Raw genomic sequence first — 22,281 nt, forward strand, 5'->3', positions numbered from 1 at the left:
CCCCCCAAAGAAACCCCAAGCAAACAAGCAAGAAAAGAAACCCAGCTCAACCAGGAGCCAGAACATGCTCAGTTAAGTCAATCTCTGGAATTTGTTTTCTAAAAATCTATCCAGTTCCACACAGTGGGATTATTAAATGCCTACACCTAGATCAAATTCAGACCTTCCTTTGAGAGACTGAATTTAAATACATCTGTGACACAAATGCTGTCTCTGCCTAAATCACTATTTTACACCAAGACTTGCAAACATTTAAAAGTAAATGCTTCAAAAGCTTAATATCACAAATACAAAAAATTCTAGCTCTAGTGAAAGGTCAATGATGCTTCGCACAAATGAAAACCGGGTTCCAGAACTTGAAATGAAGAGCAGTTTAAATTAATTAATGGTGGTGTTCAGGAATGTTGATGCCCTCATTTAAAACCACAAGGTAATGACCTTATTTTGCATTTCCCTGTTGTTAGAAATATTCAAGATATAAAAAACAGTTACAATTTGCAGCTGAAGAGCTAGTAAAGGCCACTTTTTAAATGCTATGAAGAGAATACAACTTTACACAGACTGGTATTTTCTGTACCATGTACAAACTCACCCACTGATTACTTCTGGAAATTTTGGAGAAGCTGTTTCTAAACCACTTTTTTGTTGCTGGTATTTATTAATCAGGTCCATCAGCACTGCCTGGTGCCCAATCTTCTTCACCAGCTGCTGCACCATACGATCATTAAGAGCCAGAAGAGCTGCTCCACTTACTTCTTCTTCTGTAGATTGCAGAGGATTAAAGAATTAATGGAATATAACTTTATCATTACAGAAACATTCTATATGCTTAAAAACATGATGATGGAGTACAGGTCAAAGGCAAGGATGCTTTCTACTGCTGATGGTCTTCACCTGCTAAACAGATGATGTTTTTGCTACTGTCCTTTCCCAAGCAGTGTCAGGAGCCCTAATCACCGGCCAGACACCTTCCCCTGACAAAAAAAAGCCAAGTCTGAAACATACAGCAGCAGCGAGCTGACTATTTTAATGCTTTAAATCAGGCCTTGCTTAGACCACAGCAGACTGTCACTTCATTAGTGAAGGAAAGTAAGCTTTCTAAGAGAGCACACACCAACCAGCCTGTTCGCCTGAGTTTCTCATGCACTCCTTTGTAGAGTGGTTATATACAGAGGCATAAAACATTTACACATTACAGTTGCATCATTTCAAAAGATTTACACAATATAAAATAGGCCCTGTCAAGCCTTTAAAGCTGCCAGCTCTGATTCAAGGTGTATCTGTTTATATGCAGGCTTAATCTCATCCCCCAGCATTTCTCAGAGACTTTGTAAGAAACCTGCACACTTATTTTGCTTTATCAGATCTATGTCAGTTCTCACCCTAATAAATTTCTGCAAAAGTCTGAAGTTAGCATAAATATACATGCCTCAAAACAAGGCAGGCAGTGCCAATTAGAGGCATAGAAAGAAAAAGTAAACAAACCCCACACAAACAACAAAAATGCTTACCACGAAACTTAGGAACTAGTTCTCCTAAATTACTCCATCTCAACCAGTTGCAGACTTGATCAACCGACCAATTTTCCATCTTCAGGTGTTTCAATGCTAAATTTCATTGTGAAATGAAAAGAGAAGATTATTTTTATGCTGAACTCTAAACGGAACTCCAACATTTCATAGGAAAAAATGCACTTAGCAAACAATATCACACTTACAAGCTCTGAATAGAAATAGTGCAAAATAATCCAGCTAATGCCTGTTGCAAGTGGCAGCTTCCTTGAATCCCTTTCTTCACCTCCTCTCCCTTCCCTGCTCTCCCTCTGCTCTGAGAGCCAGCCTCATTCCTTATAAAACACGACCTGTTCCAGTACCATTAACACCCAGGTTTCCACACAGAGAAGAAAAAAAGGTGTGAAATTCACCACCACCAGCTCATCAGGAAATGGCTGACATTTTACAGAAAGAAAAAAACCCCCCAAATCTACCATCAGAGAAGAGTCTGTCACATATATGTTTATAGTAAATCAAGCACCTTAACCCTCTCTGCACCACAAGCAGGTACTCAAGCAAATACTTAACCCTCAATTACCAACAATTAGGGGCAATACATGTCCTGGAAAATGGAGGGGAGAGGACTACTCCTCCTGTTCTTTGCTTGTCCCGTCCTCCAGGCTCCAGCGCTCCCTGGACCCTGACCCCCACTCCTGGGTGAATGAATCCAGCAGGTACCATGTGCCCCTTCCCCGAAGGACTGGCTTGAATCGCGAGGGGGTACATGGCATGCCAACATCAACAGCAACCTCCTCAAGAGAAGACACTGATACAGGCAAAGCTTGTTCTGCTCTGCCAACTCCTTGACAGCAGAAAACTTTTCCCGAGGGTGATTTTCTTATGAACGTGTTTTACTACGATATGAAGGAGCATCAAGTGCTCCATGACTCTGCTTGAAATCCACAGCAAACAGCATCAGAGGAAATGATTGGAACAAGTATTTCAGATGAGAACACGAGTGTCTGACACTGTCAGCAAAAAGTTTTCTTGCTTAAAAGACATCCATGAACATATCCTTTTAGCAGGGGCTGTAGCGATAGGACAAGGGGTAATGGTTTTAAACTGAAAGAGGATAGATTTAGACTAGATATAAGGAAGAAATTTGTTACAACGAGGGTGGTGAAACACTGGAACCACCCAGACAAGTGGTTGAGGCCACATCCCTGGAAATATTCAAGGTCAGGCTGGAAGTGGCTTTGGGCAACCTGATCTATGTCCCTGCTCACTGCAGAGGGGGTGGACTAGAGGACCTTTAAAGGTCCCTTCCAAACCAAAACATTCTATGATTCCACCCTGAGCCTGCAGTGAACTCCAGGCCAGCATGAGGATTCACCCACACAAACCTCATCAGAATCTGTTCCACTGCACTACCAAAAAATGCACACCATCCTTGAATAAAACCGTTTGCATTTTCATCCTTCAGCAGCAGAGACCCTCAAAATAGGTGCACTTCAGCTTATGCTCTTGTGCCACTAGACTTCGACAACCTAAAAGGGTTAAGAGGAATGTCTTTCTGAATTACATGAGTGGATTTCATTTGATATGACAACAGTAGCCATAAAACTCCTCCCCAGGCTAAGCAGCAATAACAGGGTGTGAAAAGTCATTATTTGTTGAGAACTCTGGTGTAAATTAAAAATCACACCTTCCTGTCACACTTCTTACTTCCTTGCAAAGAGTAGGGCAAAAAAAAAAAAAAAAAAAAAAAAAAAAGGCTCCAAAAACTTGAAAGACAAATCCGAATGCAAAGCAGCAAGATGCTTGCCTTAACAACCAAGCAGTGTAAAAGTAGAAAGATACATGAAAGATACATTAAAATGGTGGAAAGGTCACTGCTTCATCCTATAAGACGACTAGCATCCTAGAAGATTCCTGCTAAAAATCCTGCTGACGCAGACGTGCAAATACCAACATTTCAAAAAGTGTCAAGCAAACTACAGCCATGCACCACAATATGCACATTTAGCCCCATGTCTACAGGAAAATGTCCATTTCCACGTGGAAATGCTGGCTGTACACTTTAGGGTGGGAAAGCATCAACAGTTTAGAGGATGTTTAAAAAAAAATAAATCTGATTTTATGTATTAAAGGTCATTACACTCAAATACTTCCAAATGTTTTCCAAAAGTGATTTCACTTGCTTGCATATACTGTTGATAAAGGAGCTAGGAAAAGAGTACACCAGTCTTCTAGCAGCATTATGAAGGCAAGGAGAAAGACTGGGCATGGATGTTGGCCTTTGTCTTCATTAATGATTCTATCAGTTACAGTAGCATCAAAAGACTTTCCTTGTGCTCAGGGAATATTTATATTTTTCAATCAACTCTTAAAAGTCAGAACAACAAAAAACCAACAATGGCAACATTTTAAAGGCAGACAGTATTTTAGCAATTTACAACATAACTTCAAGTCAAATTCAGAACAGTTCTAAGTGTGAATGTCTGTTAATAAATACAGCCAATCACTGGGACTCATTTCTTCAAATGCCTAGGGTGAATGTCTGTCGTTAGGACTTAACCAGCCCTGGTTAATGAAATTAAGTAGTGAAAGGAATGAAAATTAATTTTCCCTAGGATGAGTCAGGACAACACTTGCTTTTACTGTAAAATCCTTCAAGACTGAAGGATGAAAATCTTGGCTTTTAATCAGATCAAGCTAAAGACCTATCTACAGTACAGATTTCTGCTGATCTAGTTGGTTACACAGTAACAAGGGATGAGGTTCCTGACCAGCATGCCTGTGCTGGCAGATCCATACTACCCGTGCACTAATTTACCATGCAGTGTGTTTTATGAGAAGATATAATGAGCTACCATCAACTTGAAGTTCATTCTAAATGAATAAACCTATATGTCAAAACATTTTAGACAGGAAAAGTTACTTATTATATCTACTTTACATGTTGACTTGTGAGAGAGTCTATGATATGACAGACTACAAATACAACAGCCTTTAACAGGCCTCTACCTGGATGTTGCTGAGATCAGAATTAAAGTTAATTTTAGTACATTTTAGTACTAGAGTGAGGAATGTGATGCATGCACAACTATACATAACAGCTATGTGGTGCATTTTGTACAGGGCCAGGTTGCAAAGTTACAAGTGTGATGAGTAGAAATTGGTGCATACCAAAGATATAAGCAAAGAATTCCGTTATTTTTTCTTCCCACTTACTATCAAACTACTTTAAAAATAATTAAAAATATAAAGGGCAGAATAAGTCATCTTGGGTCAGTGCTGAGATCACGAAAAGGATGTAAATTGACCACTAACCCTTTCAATAACATATAGGGAAATACTCTAAGGGAGCACCTATGCCCTACCCCCCCAAAAAAAATGCTTATCGCTGACATTTATCAGGCATACGCCAGCATGGAGCGTTGCACTGAATGCACACAGAGATGGCCAAAAGAAAAAATATGGGGGAGGGAAAGAAAATTTGAATACCAATATAGGAGCAAATCTCAAAGTGCACATTTGAGTTCTCATTTCTATGCCACAGAGTAAGACACATGCAGCTGCTTAAGATCAAGAGATGTACAAACATACAGCAGATGCAAGAGAAAACCTGTATCACCTAAGGTTAAGGCTATATAAGAAAGTCTAGGAGGAAAACATGCACAACCATTACTCAGATGTAGATAAAGAGGAACAAGCCAGATAGCCTTTCTAAACTTTAATGAGAGTTAAGGGGAGTATCAAGGGTTCTGAATGTGCCCATCTATTAAGCTTATCAATCAGACAAATTCTCTGCTGCAGGAATTAACTCAGATGAATATTATTAAAAAAATCAACTCTTCTTAATACATGTGCTTCTGATCAAATATGCTGTTTCTAGTATCCACATTTCTACTATATGAACTTTAAAAATATTTTCATCTGCATTGCTACTAGAAAAATGAGCTGTCCCACTTCAGCAACAAGATTCAACCCAAGTACCAAGTTACAGCTGAACAAGTTACTTGGTAATTTGAAAGGGATAAAATAAAGTTAATTTATCTATGTTTTAAGGTGATGTAATAGTTATGCAGATGAGACTCTGTCCTTGCTATCATTGGCAACATTGTGCAAGCCATGAAATAACACATTTAGCTATAGAAGAAAACACTTTTTTTTTTTTTTTTTTAAGAACACAACTTCTGGAAATTAAGTGCCTATAAAATCAAACCCTTTTATATTCAACTTTAAAAATACTCTGGCAAATTAAAAATACAAGGTTACTGGATATTGAGAACAGGAAAAAAATCAAGTAAAGGTTAAAAATTCATGAATCACAAAAATGAAATCTCATATACTGTAAAGAAGGCAATCAAGCTGAAGGTCTTCAGTACAACACAGAGACTGCTTCAGAACACTAAAGAAAGAAGTAATTTCTTCTTGTAATTGATATCACACTGACTCTTCTTTTTTCCCCCAGAAGAGAAGTACAAATTTCTCACCAGGACCATCAGTACTTTTTATCATGGCACTGTTTGTTGGCTTAGTGAAGGAGTCCAGCTCCTGTCACAGAGCAATGCAGAGACCTCTGACACTTCAGCCCTGAAGTGTGATTCCTCAGTAGCCAATTAGTAGGATGCTCACAGCTCACCAGCCCTTTGAAAGAGTAAAGCAAGTGAATGTGTTTAAAGCACAGGAACCAGGTCTGAGTAGCTCAGGTGTAGACACATCTAGATTTTGTTTGGCTTGTGCTGAAGACAGCCAGCCGTGGGAGTGGCAGGGGATATGGCCAGTCTCTCCTGCACTAGCCCTTCCTTCTTTCCCCAGCAAGGTGAGCAGGACACCCAAAGGCAGGAGGAGTCATGCACCTCCCCAGTAAGAGATATCAACTTCTATTAGGAATCACCAAGCCAAAGACCAGAGCACCGCTGCTAAGCAGTGCATGCCACTGCCTAACACTTCTTGGATTGTTATTTTAGCATGATTGAGGATTGCTGAATTTTATGGTTACTAACCACTGACAGCACTCCTCCTCCATTTTATCCATCACACAAGTACAGAGATAATGATGAATAATTAAGTTTTAATACATTTCACAATGCACATTTTTTGTTTTGTACTTTTAATTCATAATGATGGATCCAGTCAGTCACAGATTTTTGTGTTAAGGAATTGTGTTGGCACATGAAGCCAGGCGAGGTGAGTATGATTGAGCTATATGGTAAAAGCAAAACAGTCTCATAGGCCTATTTTATACACTAGAAGCAGCAGTTTAACTTCTTTGTCATCTATTGGTGCAAACTCTTAATGTACAAGGTATTCTAAAGGATGAACTAAGTACTGCAGTAATAATCCAAAACAGATGCCCCCACAGATTGCATTTATATAGTTCATTGATGTTTAGGGCATACACAGCCCATTTCTTACAATATTATCACACCAAACTGGTCATTACTGCCCACTGTCTGTGTGTTACTGTCTCCTTGTCACATCCAGATGAAGGAGTCATTTAAACACTCCACATCTGAAACAAGAACGTTAGTTGAAACCGCTAAAGGAAAGATAATCAAATAATCTCTATCTACAGGATGGAGATAAACAACTGGAAAATTTGAACACCTGTGAACTCCTATTTTGTTGTGATAGTGTAATCATGACATAAGTAAAAGAATTCACAAGTCCGCTCCAGAGGACTGTTTCATCCTGCTTTTTGCCCCCTTCAGATGTGCTAATTCATGTTGCCTTGAAGAAAACCTCCCTCTAAACACATAAGAACATATATGCTAACCATTTGCTCTAGTGACAGGGGTGTAAGTTTCCCAGTCTGAGGTTCCGCTGAGAGTATCCTTAGATGGTCTATCAATTAGCAAGCCCACATTCCAGCTGATTGCTGTAATATGTGTTTTTCAGGACTTCTGAATTATTTATGTAAAGAGAAACCCCTCAGTTTGAGGGATTCACTGCGGGTTGCAATTGGGTAGCACATAGGATACATAAAACTGCTCTTAAATCTCTGCTTCAGATTAGGCTGAGCAGGGATTTGGGAATATGCTTTACACCTTCAGGCTGTCAACCATTAGAGAATGGGGTGGGATAGTCGTTTGGAGGGGAAGGGATGTCAGAAAATGCCTGACTTCAGCTTAAATGCCTTCTCCAGGAGAGGTGCCAGGGGTCAGGATCTCAAGGGAAAGTAAAGCCCTAGTTCCAGGCTGAAGTTAGTTAGATATAGTGCATTCAAAACAGCCACATAATGTTCATGTTATGCTTGTATGCTGAATTAATGAAGTTAAACTTGTTCTCCAAAATGGTTACAAGAAATGAGCTCTGTGATTCAGTCTCAGGCAGTTACAACATATATAGGAAAATGTAAGGGTTCGCTGATGTAGCTTTGTTTCACTCATTCTGTGGCTCCTAAACCTACGCATTTTATAAATAAATCTTTTCTGACTGTAGGTCTTGTTTGCATTGCAGACAGTCAGACTGAAGCAATACAACACCAGAAGAGGTGTGAAATTCTTCTGCATGTGTCTGAAGTAGAGTGCTAAAGTCAAAACATCATTTCGCTGCTAAAATGCTAATAATTTTAAGCAAATGCATATTCCAAACAGCTACACATATTGCAAGTTATTTGTATTTAGTTATACACACTTGGCAAATACAAAACCCCATACTTTGCTATACATGGTTCGGCAGTCTGGGATAAGCAGTATACAAAGATCTTTTTTCCCTACCAAAGTCACATTGGCTGGCTTTAACACAACCAGGAATTAAGGCACTTTTCTACCCAGCAAGTGGCACAGGGGTGCTTCTGTGACAGACAGTCAGTGTTGCCATATTCTGCATTTTGTCTTTTATAAATACCAGGAAAATTCAATTTTTAAAATAATTTTTATTTCCATAAATATACAACAATATTGTTGTACTGATATTTCGAGCCATTGTTTTCTTCTTTGAATCATCCTTGGGCCATATCAAAAGAGAACACAGACAGCTTTCGCACACACAGCCAGCATATAAAAACACACACACAGATATGTTAGTAAGTTTTTATGGATGCAGCAGTATAAAGACAGGTGTGCACACCTTAATAAGTATTTATGGACAATAAAATCATAGCATTTGTGATCAGAATGCAAGAAAACCTATTAAAATTAATTTGTTTTCCTATTTGAATGAAAGAGCAGAATAACCATTTCCCCAAATCCAAGTTCTGATTAAAAATACTATATTAAATTTCTCTAAGTAAGTAAACTGCTTGGCATTCGTTACTCCTATGTTTCACTGTATCTGTTAGTAGGTATATTACTATTCAGGGATATATTGCAATATGTTACTAATGTAGCTGTCAAATACAGCCTAGGTGAATACTTAAAACTGGACATTTGTTAGAGAAACTGATGTGGAAATCATGCTTAGTATAGAATCAAAAAACTTTCAGAGATGAACACGGTTTTTTTGGCCCAAAGCTTTATGCTAATTCATGTCATGAAAAACAAAAATACCTTCTTCCCTTTTTTCATTGCTTGATTAAAGAAAAAGACCTGTGCAGCTCCTTTGCTTAGCAGCTCCCTTCTGGATACTCTGTTGTTCAGCTGATGTAAGCACTGGGGTGCTGTTGAGAAACAAGACACTGTCACAGAGAGAAGCTGTCCCTGTCCCCTCCTCTGCCTCCTCATTGTCCTGCTCATGCTGCCCTCATCCCTCCTGCCAGCTCAAATGCCCTCCAGCCATACGAGCCAGATCAGGGGACCAACACTCCCGAGAACTGAGAAGATGGTTGGTTTTCTGTCATATCTGGTCCCCTGTCTGGTTCATCATACAGTCATACAATTACTTGTGCTGATGAAAGGGAGGTGGGGTGCAAAGATGGCAATGAGCTACACCGGGGGTTTAGTGGGGAAGACTTCTTCATGTTGGTAACAGTGTTTGCTTAAAATATCTATTGAACTAGGGCCCGATTTAAATAAGGATGTAGTCAAACAAGCATTTTGGAAAGAGCTTCCCTGATGTGAAGTGTTACCTGCAGCTGCTTATTGTTTCTCAGCTGGAAGGCTGCTAAAACCAAGCTGTTTGGGTACTCCTATATTCCAGTTTAGCTATGCAGTAGGTAATCACTGGCACAGTAGGCATGATACCTTAAATCACCAGAGCTGTTTTTCACAATGACTCTGACCAAAATTTAGATGCCAAGTGGGTGAGTCTTTATTATCTTTAGAGTCACACTGATCTCCATATTTGCAGCAGTTCTTACAAATCATACCAGTAGGAATGTCTGATAAGGGGTGAATGAGGGAAAGCAGGACTTCCTGCAGGTTAGGGCATGGCTCACCTCTGGGATCCTCCAGACATTTAATCTCATTCATGCCTTGTTGCTCCTGGAGTCCTGGGCAATGGCTGGTACTGTAGTTCCTCAATTTTTCTGAGGGTGATATTGCTGCTGCTGTTTGCTCAGGTTCAGCCTTCTGAAAACTGAGTGTTCATCAGATCCAAATTCAGGGCAGAAGAGATTCAGCCCTTAGGCTTGATGTGAGTTTGTGGGGCTCCATTTACATGTTTGCAGCAGAAGTGGCTGGAGCAGTCATTTAGGAAGTCAGTGCTTTGGCCGTGTCTTATTGCTGCTGGGCAGCTCATTACTCCCCACTCTCAAACAGTCAATGGAAGAGAATGCATTCAGGGGCACTTCAATATAAAGTCAGGGCTTAAATCCTCTTTGTTAGTTTAACCTAAGTTGTTGGACTCCTTGCTGGTGTGCTAAAGGTGGGCACAGAGGTGTCATTGCCATTTTCATGTGGATGAGATAACCTTTGGCAATAGGTGAGAGGAGAAGAGGGAAATTGACATTACTAGGCAACTTGATTTATTTAAGACTGCTGGTATTTGGAATTTCTCACATTACACTTGCAAATCTAGTATTCCTTATAAGTATAGACAGATGTTTCTTTTTTTATATCTTCTTGCCTAAGTATAGTCAGGAGTTTAAGATCTTTAATAATATCCTCAAAATCTTGAGTTTTCCTCCTGCTACAGTGTGAGGTCAGGGGTGCGTTAGTGCTAGAGCTTGGATGTTCTGTCATAGCTCCTGCCAGTCCACCACCATGCAAGGCTGTGTCTAGAACATAGCATAGCACAGGACAGGTTTTCCATGACTGTAAAAAGGGTGTACATGACTGCAGAATATGGAGGTGGGTTGCTCTTCATTTGATAAGGCACATGCATGCCATGGTTCACTCTCCAACCTGTGCTCTGAGGTCCTGAATGAACCTGGAGAGAGCTCAGCAGCACTTTCCTCCTGCTCCCTGGTGCAGAGCAGGGAGATGGTGGGGAAAGCACAGCTGCACAAGCAGCCACAAAATGGGCCTTTACAGTTGTTAGTGTCCTCTTTTTTTTTATTGAAAAATCTGACAACTGCAGGACTGCTTTGCCCTTCACATTGCCTTGTCCCACATCAGCTAAGGGTTGTCTGTGTTCTTAATTGCCAATGACAGATAGGTCTTAAGAATAGATGGTTGAATGTATCTTTACAGCCTCAAAGTTTATGAAGAATCTAAAACCCCACTATATCTTAAAGGGCTAAAAATAATCAATGCTGACTGTTATTACTTATGTAATTAAGGCAATCAAAGAGTAGCACAGTGACTGCTAAATGAAGTTTCAAATGCTACCATACAGCAACACTTCTGTCACACTTATTCTATCATTTTTAAAAATGACTGTAAAGACACAAGATATATTATCAATTATGTTTTGCAAAGCTGTCTGCAATTGCAGTTTTATTGAGAGGAATAACTAGCTACATTCCCAGTTTTGACTCTTAGGATCTCTTGACATTAAAAAATTACACCAAACTGTTCCAAAGAGATTAAAAACTTTTAATCAGTATTTCTATAATACATGTCCCTGATAAGGTAGTGAATTATGAAAACAAGTTAATTCTACATTACTTTAAAATACCAAACTATAAACTAAATTAGTTTAAGAACTAGTTTCACAACCACATCAACCTTCTTTGCTGTACAAACAGCAAATTTCAGAAAAGAGACCCCTCTAAGTCCCTCCAGCTGCCTGTGTTTGTGTGTGTGTATGCAATAATGCTATACAATCTTATTTACAATATGAGTTTTGGAAATAACTGGCTATTGTTTCCTATTTGAAAGGATGAAGTAAAAGAATTGAAGGCAAAGGAAGTTTTGGGTGAGTGGGAACATGAAATTTGACCCTAGTAGGTGGGCTGAAATAGCACAAATGGAATGCTTGTGGCTGGGGACAACAGGAATGAAAGGAACAACTCCAAGTGTTCAAAACCTGCAAGAACAGGGCAGAACAGAACAGTTTTAGAAGTTGCTTTATAGTCAAGAATATTAACATGCTCCTTTGTGCCAAGCACATCTCACATGTATTGTTAGTTTTGACCAAACTGTGATCAAATTTTATAGCATTGTAACAAGTATCATAGAATACTGTTTGGACTAACAGCCTTATTAAACATAAGTAGGTGGTAACAAAACAGGGGTTTTATTGTATTTTTTATTGATAGTGAATTCTTGCTAACTGTTTTCCTCCAGTTCTGATATTGTACAGTTGACGGGCACCCTTATGTCTTTTGAAACCAACAGCAATAATAAACTGCTGGGTTCCACGGACTTTCAAGCAAGAAAATAAATTAGTATTTGCCTGCTGCATCGTCTCCTGGAAGAAAACCAACCTTTATTTTATAAATATTGTTTAAAATACAAGGTGTAATTGCTCTGGAGAAATTTCCTATGTTACTGTCACTGTCAATTAGTCAAAATGTTTCACATTCAGCTCTTGCTGAAGCAAGCAGTGAAGCCATGCTCTACTATGCTGGTTTCAGACAAAGCTGTGTTAGAAAAGGGAGCAAAGGACTGGAAGCAGCATGCTAGCCCCTGTATTGTGTGTAGGCGACGGTTCTTGCTTATTAAAACAGTATTATCGCAGGTTATTTTTGATTACAGCTGAGACTTTGGACTCTAGTGTGGCAACACTGAAGTAAAACCATGTAGTCTCCATGACACGGATAAGACTATGTCTACATTGCTGTGTTAAGCAGGTCCCTGGGACTGTCCCTATGACCATGTCTCGTGCACCAAGTGGAACAGCTTGTTTTCCCATTGTTCCAGTTTGGCTCCTCACTGTTCCTGGGCTATGGGCTCCCACAGCCTGACTGCAGCCTCAGTGCCTGCTCAGAAAGGACCAGAGTGGCTTCTGCTGCTTGGTCTGAGCCAGTAGTGATTGCTTGTTGTAGTTGATGAGGAATAAAATGGTATCAGTCTTGCCTATACACGCAACCTTGGTGTCTGTGGCTCTGACGCTGGTAGTTGGCAGGAAAAATTGGTGTTTTCTACCACTTGCCTAGGACCCTGAGACACCTCTAAAGAAGTACATTTAGATGCCATTGATCTGGAGGAAGAGAGAGAAGAGAAGAGAAGAGAAGAGAAGAGAAGAGAAGAGAAAGAAGAGAAGAGAAGAGAAGATTCTGTTCCCAGGGCCAGGAACAGATAAACTGCTTGAAGGGATGTTCTAGTCAGGCTAGCCCACTTTGGCCAGGAGCAGTATGGAGCTGCTGGTTTTAATTTGCTGACAGAAGTCTATGCAGATCCCCCTCATTTGATACCCAATGTGGTATGTTCACTCTATTCGGAACCTGGATGTCTCTCTCAGAACTAGGGATTTTATGCCACAATAATTTGTCTAGGAGTTAAGTAACACCTTGAAATTGTGGTGATTTGATTCACCTTGGTGTGAAATCGTGGCAGCTGATAACGGCGTTTCTGTGAAGATAGATTTTTCCCTTACTTTTGTTTGAAAAGTTCAGCCCACACTAAAGTAATCTGTAACAGAGCAAAACTAATCTTTCAGTGGCATAAACTGCATTTGGTGCCCTGATAATTATGCTACTGGGTAAGTAGAGAGAGAAGATCGAACTTTTAAAATACAGATGCTTTAAATATTCCCAGAGCAGAGCTTACTTTTAAGTTATGCTCCTCTAATCAAAGGAATATAAGAAGAAAGGGGTAGAAAGAAGGGGTATTAGTTCAATAGCTGTATTAGTAGCTATAGTTAAAGCTATATGCAAAGCAACAGTTTTAGTTACACTTATTCTTAACACACATGGGGGTCATGGGAACTGGTCCAGTAGACTGGTAAAAGAAAATGTTAACTAAGCCATCTGTCAACTTGCTAAAGCTTTGATGCACGACACTTGCCAGTTATCATTTCTGTGACTGACATTTTCCTAATTCCATGCAAAATTATTCATTAATTGTTTTTGCTATAATCTCAGTGGGCTGCTATTATTCATTTATTTATTTATATGCATACTGAGGCATCAACTGCCGTCAAAACAACTTGTTGCTAGCTCAGACTTCCAAATGCTTCTAAGATTTTACAGTTGCTAGTTATCAGAAATTGTGATTGACCTTCAGCCCAAGGGTAGCATATTTAATTACCATTTCACAAACCTTTTCCAGTAATTCTATATGTGGAAAAAATTGTACACCTACGTCTACTCCAAATATTCCTTATGTTAAAATCAGCTGAGGGATTAAATTTATTTCAAGTGGAAAAAAAAAAACAAGCAAACAACCCAAAACCAAAAACCTTTTTAAGACCCTCATGGCTACTTCTGAAAATAAACTTGAATCACAGAATATCCTGAGTTCGAAGGGCTCCATGAGGACCATCAAGTCAAACTCCCGACTCCCCACAGGGAAACGTAAAATTTAAGGCATATATTTGACAGTGTTGTCCAAAGGCTTCTTGGACATCGAAAGCTTGGAGCCATGACTACTTCCCTGGGGGGCTTGTTTCAGTGCTTGCAGAAAAGTGGACATTAAAAGAAGATTATTTGAAATTTGGCAGGATGGTAGTCTTGGCATTTAAGATGTACCTTTTCCATATCAATAACAAAATGCCTGTATTGAGAACGTTATAACTTGCCTACAAATCTCTGTTTGTTGGGTTGTTTTTTTAAAAAATTTTATTTTTTTTTCCCTGCTGGTAGTGTAGTTAATATTGATGTTAGACCTCTCAACACAGGCATATTAAGGAATTAATTACTAAATTTAAAGCAAAATTAATCGGATCATAAGCCATGATATTTCATCTTGCATATAGTGAACTCTTTCAAGCCAAACCCAGACAGTTTGGAAATATTAGAAGGGTAGGTGCCTAAATCAAACGCACTTACCTTCTTTCCTTTATCTTTGTGAAACGCTTTATTTTGCTGGTGACAACCGTAAGTGTGCCGCTTTTGCAGACATTTTATAACAAAGAACTTTCTAAATTTACCTCTAGGTTTTGTAAGTGATTTATCGTTCTTCTAAGCTTTATTATCAGTTTTTGCTGTCTGCATGTATTATCAAACTCTTGTTCAAATTCTCAAAAACAGTTACAAATTATTAACCAGTGAAAGATATCCACTAGTGTCACATCTTGGAAGCAATTTCTTCTATTTAACATATCAGCTATGACATCTTTTTTAGCAAAACAGATGAGGAAAGATCATTAGACTCTAAGGGTTTGATTTTTTTTTTTTTAAACAGTTTTCATGGTTTAAATATTCTTTAACCCACAAAGTTAAATTCTGGGCAGAGCAGAAGTTAGTGCTGTAGACTTTTGATCTCATAGAGTATGATCAACTTTACAACTGGATATGACAGGAGGAGCAGTGAAAATTGTAACACATACCAAGAAGACAATATTTTTTGTTAAAAAACAAAACCCAAGATACTAGATCCAGTGCTTATAAGCTTTTTGATGAGTATGCCCTTAAAAATCTTCTTGATAATTTGAACCTTCTAATTCTCTGGCAGAGTTAAGTTTAAATGGCTTTTAAAGTGTGGTGATGATGTTTAAGGACACCTCTTCCAACTTGAATTTGACTGATTTATGAGAACTGACAGCAGTGATCATAACCCTCTCTTAAACACACTGTACAATTATTTGTCAATAGCTGCAAGCAACTTGACAAAAGAAAACTGTACAAATTAATACATTATGGAGAAAAAAATTAATAAATAGAAACTCCAACTTCCTTTGCAGGACACATTCACATGACACTGTACAAACTCTGGGGTCTGAGGTAGCCTAAACTGATGATTGCATGGATGTTTTTCTTTCTGTTGGCCCTACTGGTAGCACTGATGCAGAGAAGGGAGGACTGGATCTCCTCATGGCTAGTAGGACCCATTTCTGAGCACCTGGTAAAGACGTACAGTCTGAAGGAATACAAACTTCACAGCTCATTAAGTTCGTATGCACTTACGTTCATTTGCAGTGCCTGCTCTTTTGGCAATATTCCAGCCTTGAATCCCCAAAAGACTGGCTAGGTAGTCTATCCATGTGGCCTCTACTGTCCTGAGGCTGACTAGATACCATCTCCTGCTTGAAAACTTTCTCTGCAGTTGAAAGCACTCAAAATTTGAGGGTACATCACCCTCCAAATGTGCCTTACACACAGCAAAACAGCACTGATCTTCTTGTCTTTTGGGAAGAGGTGATGATTTGCTTTTTTGAAGAAACTTCATAGCAATGGTCTTTACAAAACTGACACTGCAGTATTTGCTTATCAAAGTCATGCCTGCCCTGCAATGTGGGACCACAGGAAGAAAGCCAACACAGCCTTCCAAGAATCAAAAGGAAAAAAAAGTATCCCTCCAGCATTTGCTGTTTGTTTATTATTAGGTGGGGCTGGACTAGGCTTTATTTGCCAGACACTTCTGCCTGCCTGAGATACTGCAGTATGGAGAAGATGCCAGGATCATCATGGAGTATGTTAACAGTCACTTAAAAACCAGAACCTCCTTGTTATGCAAGGCTCTGAGAAGAGATTACAGACAAGAATGCTTGGTCTGCCAGATTTCTGGACGGGACTCCTTCTTTTTGGGATGGGAATCTGGTCAGATGGTTTTTCATTTTAAATATTTTGTTTACCTTTCTATGATAGACTGAGTGTTTTTTTACTCATAACTAGAATATTGATTATGTCAGGGAGGGATCATTCTTGCCGATGCATTTAAAGGTTTTTTGTACTTAACTAGGTCACCAGACAGAAACCATTTATTTCTTGTTCTACACTTATTCTTGCTTATGGGGACCTGGGTCATTCTGTACTCACAGCCATGACCTCTTCTTCCTGCCTGCCCTATATACAGTGCAGACTTTGAATAATGGTAATTATTGTATTTATCTAAAAATTTGGTAGATGCTCTTTTAAGACTGTGTAAAAATTTATAGATTACGTTGTAAAGCTCTGTGGAACAGTATGGGGAGAGGCCTGTCAGGTTTTGTAGCAGAAAAGCAAAGCGTTCCAGCAGGGCAACTGGATGGCTTTGACACCAGCGATGGTGTCTCATACGAAACTCAGCAGTTCTGGTGTTCTGCTTATTGAATGCCTAAGTGTCCACAAATAATAAGACACTGGTAAGGTGACAGGCTCAGGTCACCACACCCTCTAAGAATTTCAGAAGTTATAATTCCATTCACATCACTGCAAACTTTGTGCATGTCTTCAGGGGACATGAAATGCAACATTTGTGCATGAAAGTAATCTGTTGTAGGCCCAGCATCAGAAGGAGAATCGCTATATTTTTAATTTCAGAATAGGTAGCTCTGGCCTTTCGAATGCAAAGGCTGTCACGCAGGACCATGCTGGTGAATGATGTCAGTGTGTACCTCACTGTGCTCCCTTTAGGCCTTTTGAAATAGGCATTTGTTCTGATTCTTCATCAGTGACACCTCTTCTGACCATAAGGACTGCCTGCAGAGGTATAAAAACGTAGCTGCTAAACTCTTCTCCCTCCCACTTCACTGCCCATCCTTTGTGACGGCAACATGACCCTTCTCAGACATCCAGCACCTGACAAATTATAGGAGCAAAATGCAAAAAGAGGAATATTTGGGAAGCTGCTAAAAGATTGGAGAGCACAGAAGTGGCTGAGGATTCTCAAGGCTGAGGAGGAGAAAACCAGAGAAGCACCATGACCATGTTGCTGCAAGTCTGATTCTATAAGTGCTATTGTATAAGCAATGTCCAAAGAGACTGGACAGAAAGGTTCACAGTTAGGGAATAAAGAAATGTGATTTGTAGAAAGCGTGAATAGCCTGAGAATCTTCTGAAAAATGTGTAAAGCACTCCCATATTTTCCTATGAAACTGTTCCCTTGCCTTATGTGGCTCCATCTGATGTGGCACCGAATACTTCTTACTCATGTTCAGTTTTGCTAACCACAGAACCTCCAACCAAGAAATTTCTCTTAGATAATGCCACATCTAAGCTGCTATGCTAATGCTGATTTCTGCCATGTCTTTCCATCTCTTGAGCATAATCAGGAGAAAACTTGCAATGATATCTCTCTGACCTATATGGCCAAAGATCTTCTTCCACTTCTTTCTCTCATAATAGTAGCATTGGACTTAAATTACTAGGCACCCCTGGAAAAAGCTGCTTTTAGGAACCCTGGCAGGACTATTTAGAAATAGTAATATGGCTTGGATTCAGATTACGTGCTTTCACTACAGAAGGAGTAGCCTTCTTTCTGCCTCAGTTTACCTGCCCTTCAGCCTCCTCTGTGCATTTTCAGTGTAGAAATGATTTTGTGATGTCTGACTGATTCTATGATCTCACACAATTGACTGTTCTCCCTTTTAATTCCTTTAGAGGTATCTACAGAAATATCACCTAAATTATATCATTAGACAATTATATGACTGGCACCCTTAGGGTAACAAGCATATGGCTGTACTGTACTAGAATCTCCATCCAGTCCTCATTCAAACTTTTCCACTGCCAGTCCAAACATCTCACCCAGACCAGGCTCATCTTCTGTCAGGACTTGGTACTTGCAGTACCTCCAGCAGACGCCTGCTCCTGCTGTTGGGCTGCCAAGCATTTCATGAATGTTGTTGTTGATTCTGAAGGCTTTTATTTTTACTATACAATTTGATCATATTTTTTGAAGATTAAAAAAGACACCAGCTTTATGCAGCACTGTGGCTTGATACTGTTAGAGCAAGATCATTATTTATATCATTGTATATATATTTCAAGGAAACAGTGATAGTGTGGCCAAGTGCACGCTATCCTTAGGAGTTATGCACCTGCAGATCTGCATCTAAGGGAAAACATCTGTGTAAGACATTACTGTTAATAAAATAACATTACTGTGAATGCATTCTCAAGTAACTCTTAGTCAATTGAGACAGTGAATGTGGCATAGCTCAGGCTTTCTTCTTGGTTATTACTGCTAATTAATAGCTTTTTGAAGTACACAAGTAGTTCTAAAGTCTCTGTAAAGCGGGAAATGAATGTCATACTGTATGAGATTATTATAAACCATGTCTGGTTCACAGGATGTTGTATAATCCTGCATTTAGGATTACATCCTGCATTCTGCTACTGTTTTACCAGAAATAAAAGCAGATAATTGCCTACTGGAAAGAACTTATGTTAGGTACTGAAGGTTCCCAAATGTTTGCCAAACTACATAAGAATTGCTCATTCTCCTATTCATGTTTTTAGCTGCCCTGAATAGAACAGCCTTTGTTCACAAGAGCCTTTCTTCAATATTTTTTAATACCACAGATACTTTTTAACAGAGATAAGATGAAAAATAACTCTACCAGTTGATACCTTTGTTAGGACAAATTCTAGGATATAATGATTAGTAACAACTCTTACAAAAAATGGACTACAAAGTACTTTAAAGGTTACAAGTACTCAAGATCTCCATTTTACATCTGATCCAGAAAATCAAATGCTCTTCAGGCTTAATGAGATAAAGGTGCATTGTCTGGCCATGCCCTGTGCCCCATCAGTGCAGCCTCAACTGGCTTCTCATTCAGCTCCATTTCTAATTATTTTCCTCTGTGTGTGTGTGTGACTCTGTGTGTGTGTGTGTGTGTGTGTGTGTGTGTGTGTGTGTGTGTGTGTACAGGGGTCTGACTAACAGCAGCTGGAATGGGACCGTGGGTCCCAACCCCATGTGTCTGGGTCCCAGCAGGGCAAGTGGCTTGGGAGTCAGAGCAGGGTGTAGGTGTCTGTGTCTGTGTGCATGAGACAAACAGGGAGTGCAACAATCCGGGTGCATGACTGGGTACATGACTCACCAGTTAAGCTCAGTTATTGGAGGCATCCACAATGTGTGTGTGTGCTGGGGTGTGTAAGGGGGTCCCATGCAGAGGTGCCAGCAGCTGGGGAGACTGGGGAGACTGAGGATGGGAGACCAGTTACTTGGATGGACTGTGCCCAAGCCCAGCTACCAGAGGGATCCCCACTGCATATATACATATGTATATATTTACCACTAGCAGACCTTCATCTAGATTGGCCAGAGAGGGAAACAGGATGAGGCTGTGCTGCTTATGTGAGTGCTGTGGTTTCTGTGTTGATCTGTGTGGCTGGCCGGGGTTTATGTTGTATACATGTTGTTTGTGTGTGTGTGTGTGTGTGTGTCTGTGCGTGCACCTACAGGGGACATGTATATGCCTGTGCTACTGGTCAGCCCTGGGGGCACGGAGCTGCAGCAGACTTGCTGCTGTGGGGTTGCTGGATTTGGCAACCCTGAACATGTGCTTTTGTAGCTGATAACATATACCACTGAGCTGCACAACAGCTACGATCTACCCAAAGCAAGGCTGACCATTTAACCTAACTTCTGCTATCACCACTGCCAGCCAAATACTCCAGAAACTTCATCACCTAAAATAGTCTGCTTCCCTAAGAATGTGCCCCTAATGGAAAGTTTAAACATGCAGAGTTTGATTCAGTAGGGCTACCTGCATATAACACAGCCCCAAGACTAAACAAACATCTCTGGTTACACAGAAGCACTTAGATTAGTATGGTGATAATTTATTTAGGACATAAAACACAGGGACTGAAAAGAATTGGATCAGCTTCTCTCAATCTAAATTTCACAGAAACTCCAATCTTACACAGGCTTCAGACTGTTAAATCTCAGTCTGGGTTACGCTTCTCTGCTCCTGAGTGCCACCTTACAGGAGACATGCTTAAAATCAGCCTTAAACTGTTTACAGATTATATATGTATAGAATCATAGAATCATAGAATGGTTTGGGTTGGAAGGGACCTTAAAGATCATCTAGTTCCAACCCCCCTGCCATCAGCAGGGACACCTTCCACTAGACCAGGTTGCTCAAAGCCTCATCCAACCTGTCCTTGAACACTTCCAGGGAGGGGACATCCACAGCTTCTTTGGGCAATCTGTTTCAGCACATCTCCAATACAAAATGCCTTTATTGTGAGCCACAGATGCTGATGTGTGCTCTGATAAAACTCAGTCTGGGGAGCTACACACCTGAGCTCTGCCAGGATTGTGAGATGGGTCAATGCCATCCAAATTTGGATTAACCTCCCAGCATTTTAGACCTGCTCAGCCTATTCCTTATTCATTCTGATTGTCCTTTATTAAATGAAAAACACAGATTGACAGTGACATAGGAAATAGATACCCTGGGTTTAGACTATCTTCAATTAGAGGGTGGTGGGACTACCAGACTGTGGAACAGCCTGGTGTGAGACTCTTCCAGGACACGTCAGCTCCAGCATCAGTGGCCACAGTGGATTCCCCTTTGCAATAGTGGAACACAACTTTATGGAGACAAGGTGCAAGCAAGAGGTAACCCTTACTGCAGGTTGGACACAAGAAAATTGGCCCTGAAACAAATGTACATTATACAGACCTGTGGTCAACTGATTGTCTTTATTTTTCTAGGCTTATTTTGATATGGTATAGGGAGAATAAGTGTATAGGATGAGGAGCTTCAGAAAGTATTTCTAGGATTTGAATAGGGCATTAAGATTGCACAGGTGCTATGTCATTATTCACTTATCTGAGAAAGACACTAAATGATAGATGACAAGGGGTTATACCAGGGATTCCCTTATGGAATGCTAATTACTGTTAGCAAGAATTGATTTCATTGTGGATCAGCTGCTGTTGTTTTCCAGTAATAATCAGTTTACTCAGCATTTTCCTACACTAAGATGCACAGTAGGAAAAAAAAAAATTCAAGCCCCCTGAATGTGTTATTTTCTTAGATGAAATCCAAGCAGTCTTTCTTCCTTAAAGCAAGTGTTTGCAAGCAGGGGCTGAAATGCTTGTTGGACAGATGATTTCTATTAAAAACAGTTTGTCAAACATATGGATTAAGTCTTGAAGTTACAGAAGAACCCAGTTCAATTAAAGTAAAAGGCAAGCGCGTTGATTTTAGTTGTGTAGGAAATAGGAACAAACCCAGGACAGTTGGTAAAATGATGACGTTTTAACCATTAGAAAGAACACAAAGATTGAAAACAGATGCTTAGATGTACAGTGACCTTAGACTTCAGGATTATGATTTTTTGGAATTCTGTAGGATGACTCCACAAGAAAATGGTATTTCATGATTAACAACCGTGCCCAAACTCAAAGCATTAGCATTTTACAGTAGTTGTATCTGGCTATTTTAAACTAAATTTTAAATAAAATTGCAATGCATTTTATACATTTCTAGCCTCTTATTTTATTGAAACAATTCTTAAAGCTTTTTCTGCTCTCAAAAAAGGAGTTAAATTGCTTTATGAACACAAGTATTATCAGAGGAGTACAGATTCACTAGGTGGCAGCATAGTTAGTAATTTTCTGAAAAATCTACCTCATCTTCCATGTATGTTTTAGGTACTTTTTGGCCAAGCTGGATATGAAAACAGATAGAAAAATAGCCTTTTAGAAAGCTAATATTATAAAATAAAATAAAATAAAATAAAATA

The 22,281-nt window shown here is 39.6% G+C and overlaps 1 protein-coding gene across 1 annotated transcript in view; it reads right to left on the reverse strand.

Annotated features, from left to right (window-relative positions):
• Positions 1 to 1,590, reverse strand: part of LOC104529854 (sterile alpha motif domain-containing protein 3-like) — a gene marked incomplete at its 3' end in the record, with an annotated part of 16,201 nt that extends 14,611 nt beyond the window's left edge. The window contains exons 1-2 of the mRNA XM_010174279.2: positions 1,512 to 1,590; positions 593 to 761 (exon numbers count right to left, since the gene is read on the reverse strand). Of these exons, the coding sequence (XP_010172581.2) occupies positions 593 to 761; positions 1,512 to 1,590 (248 nt within the window). The remainder of the gene's footprint in view (positions 1 to 592; positions 762 to 1,511) is intronic.
• Between the last annotated feature and the right edge of the window lie 20,691 nt (positions 1,591 to 22,281).

Source organism: Antrostomus carolinensis, unplaced genomic scaffold (genome assembly GCF_000700745.2).
Source record: "Antrostomus carolinensis isolate BGI_N321 unplaced genomic scaffold, ASM70074v2 scaffold15820, whole genome shotgun sequence".
NCBI lineage: Eukaryota > Metazoa > Chordata > Aves > Caprimulgiformes > Caprimulgidae > Antrostomus > Antrostomus carolinensis.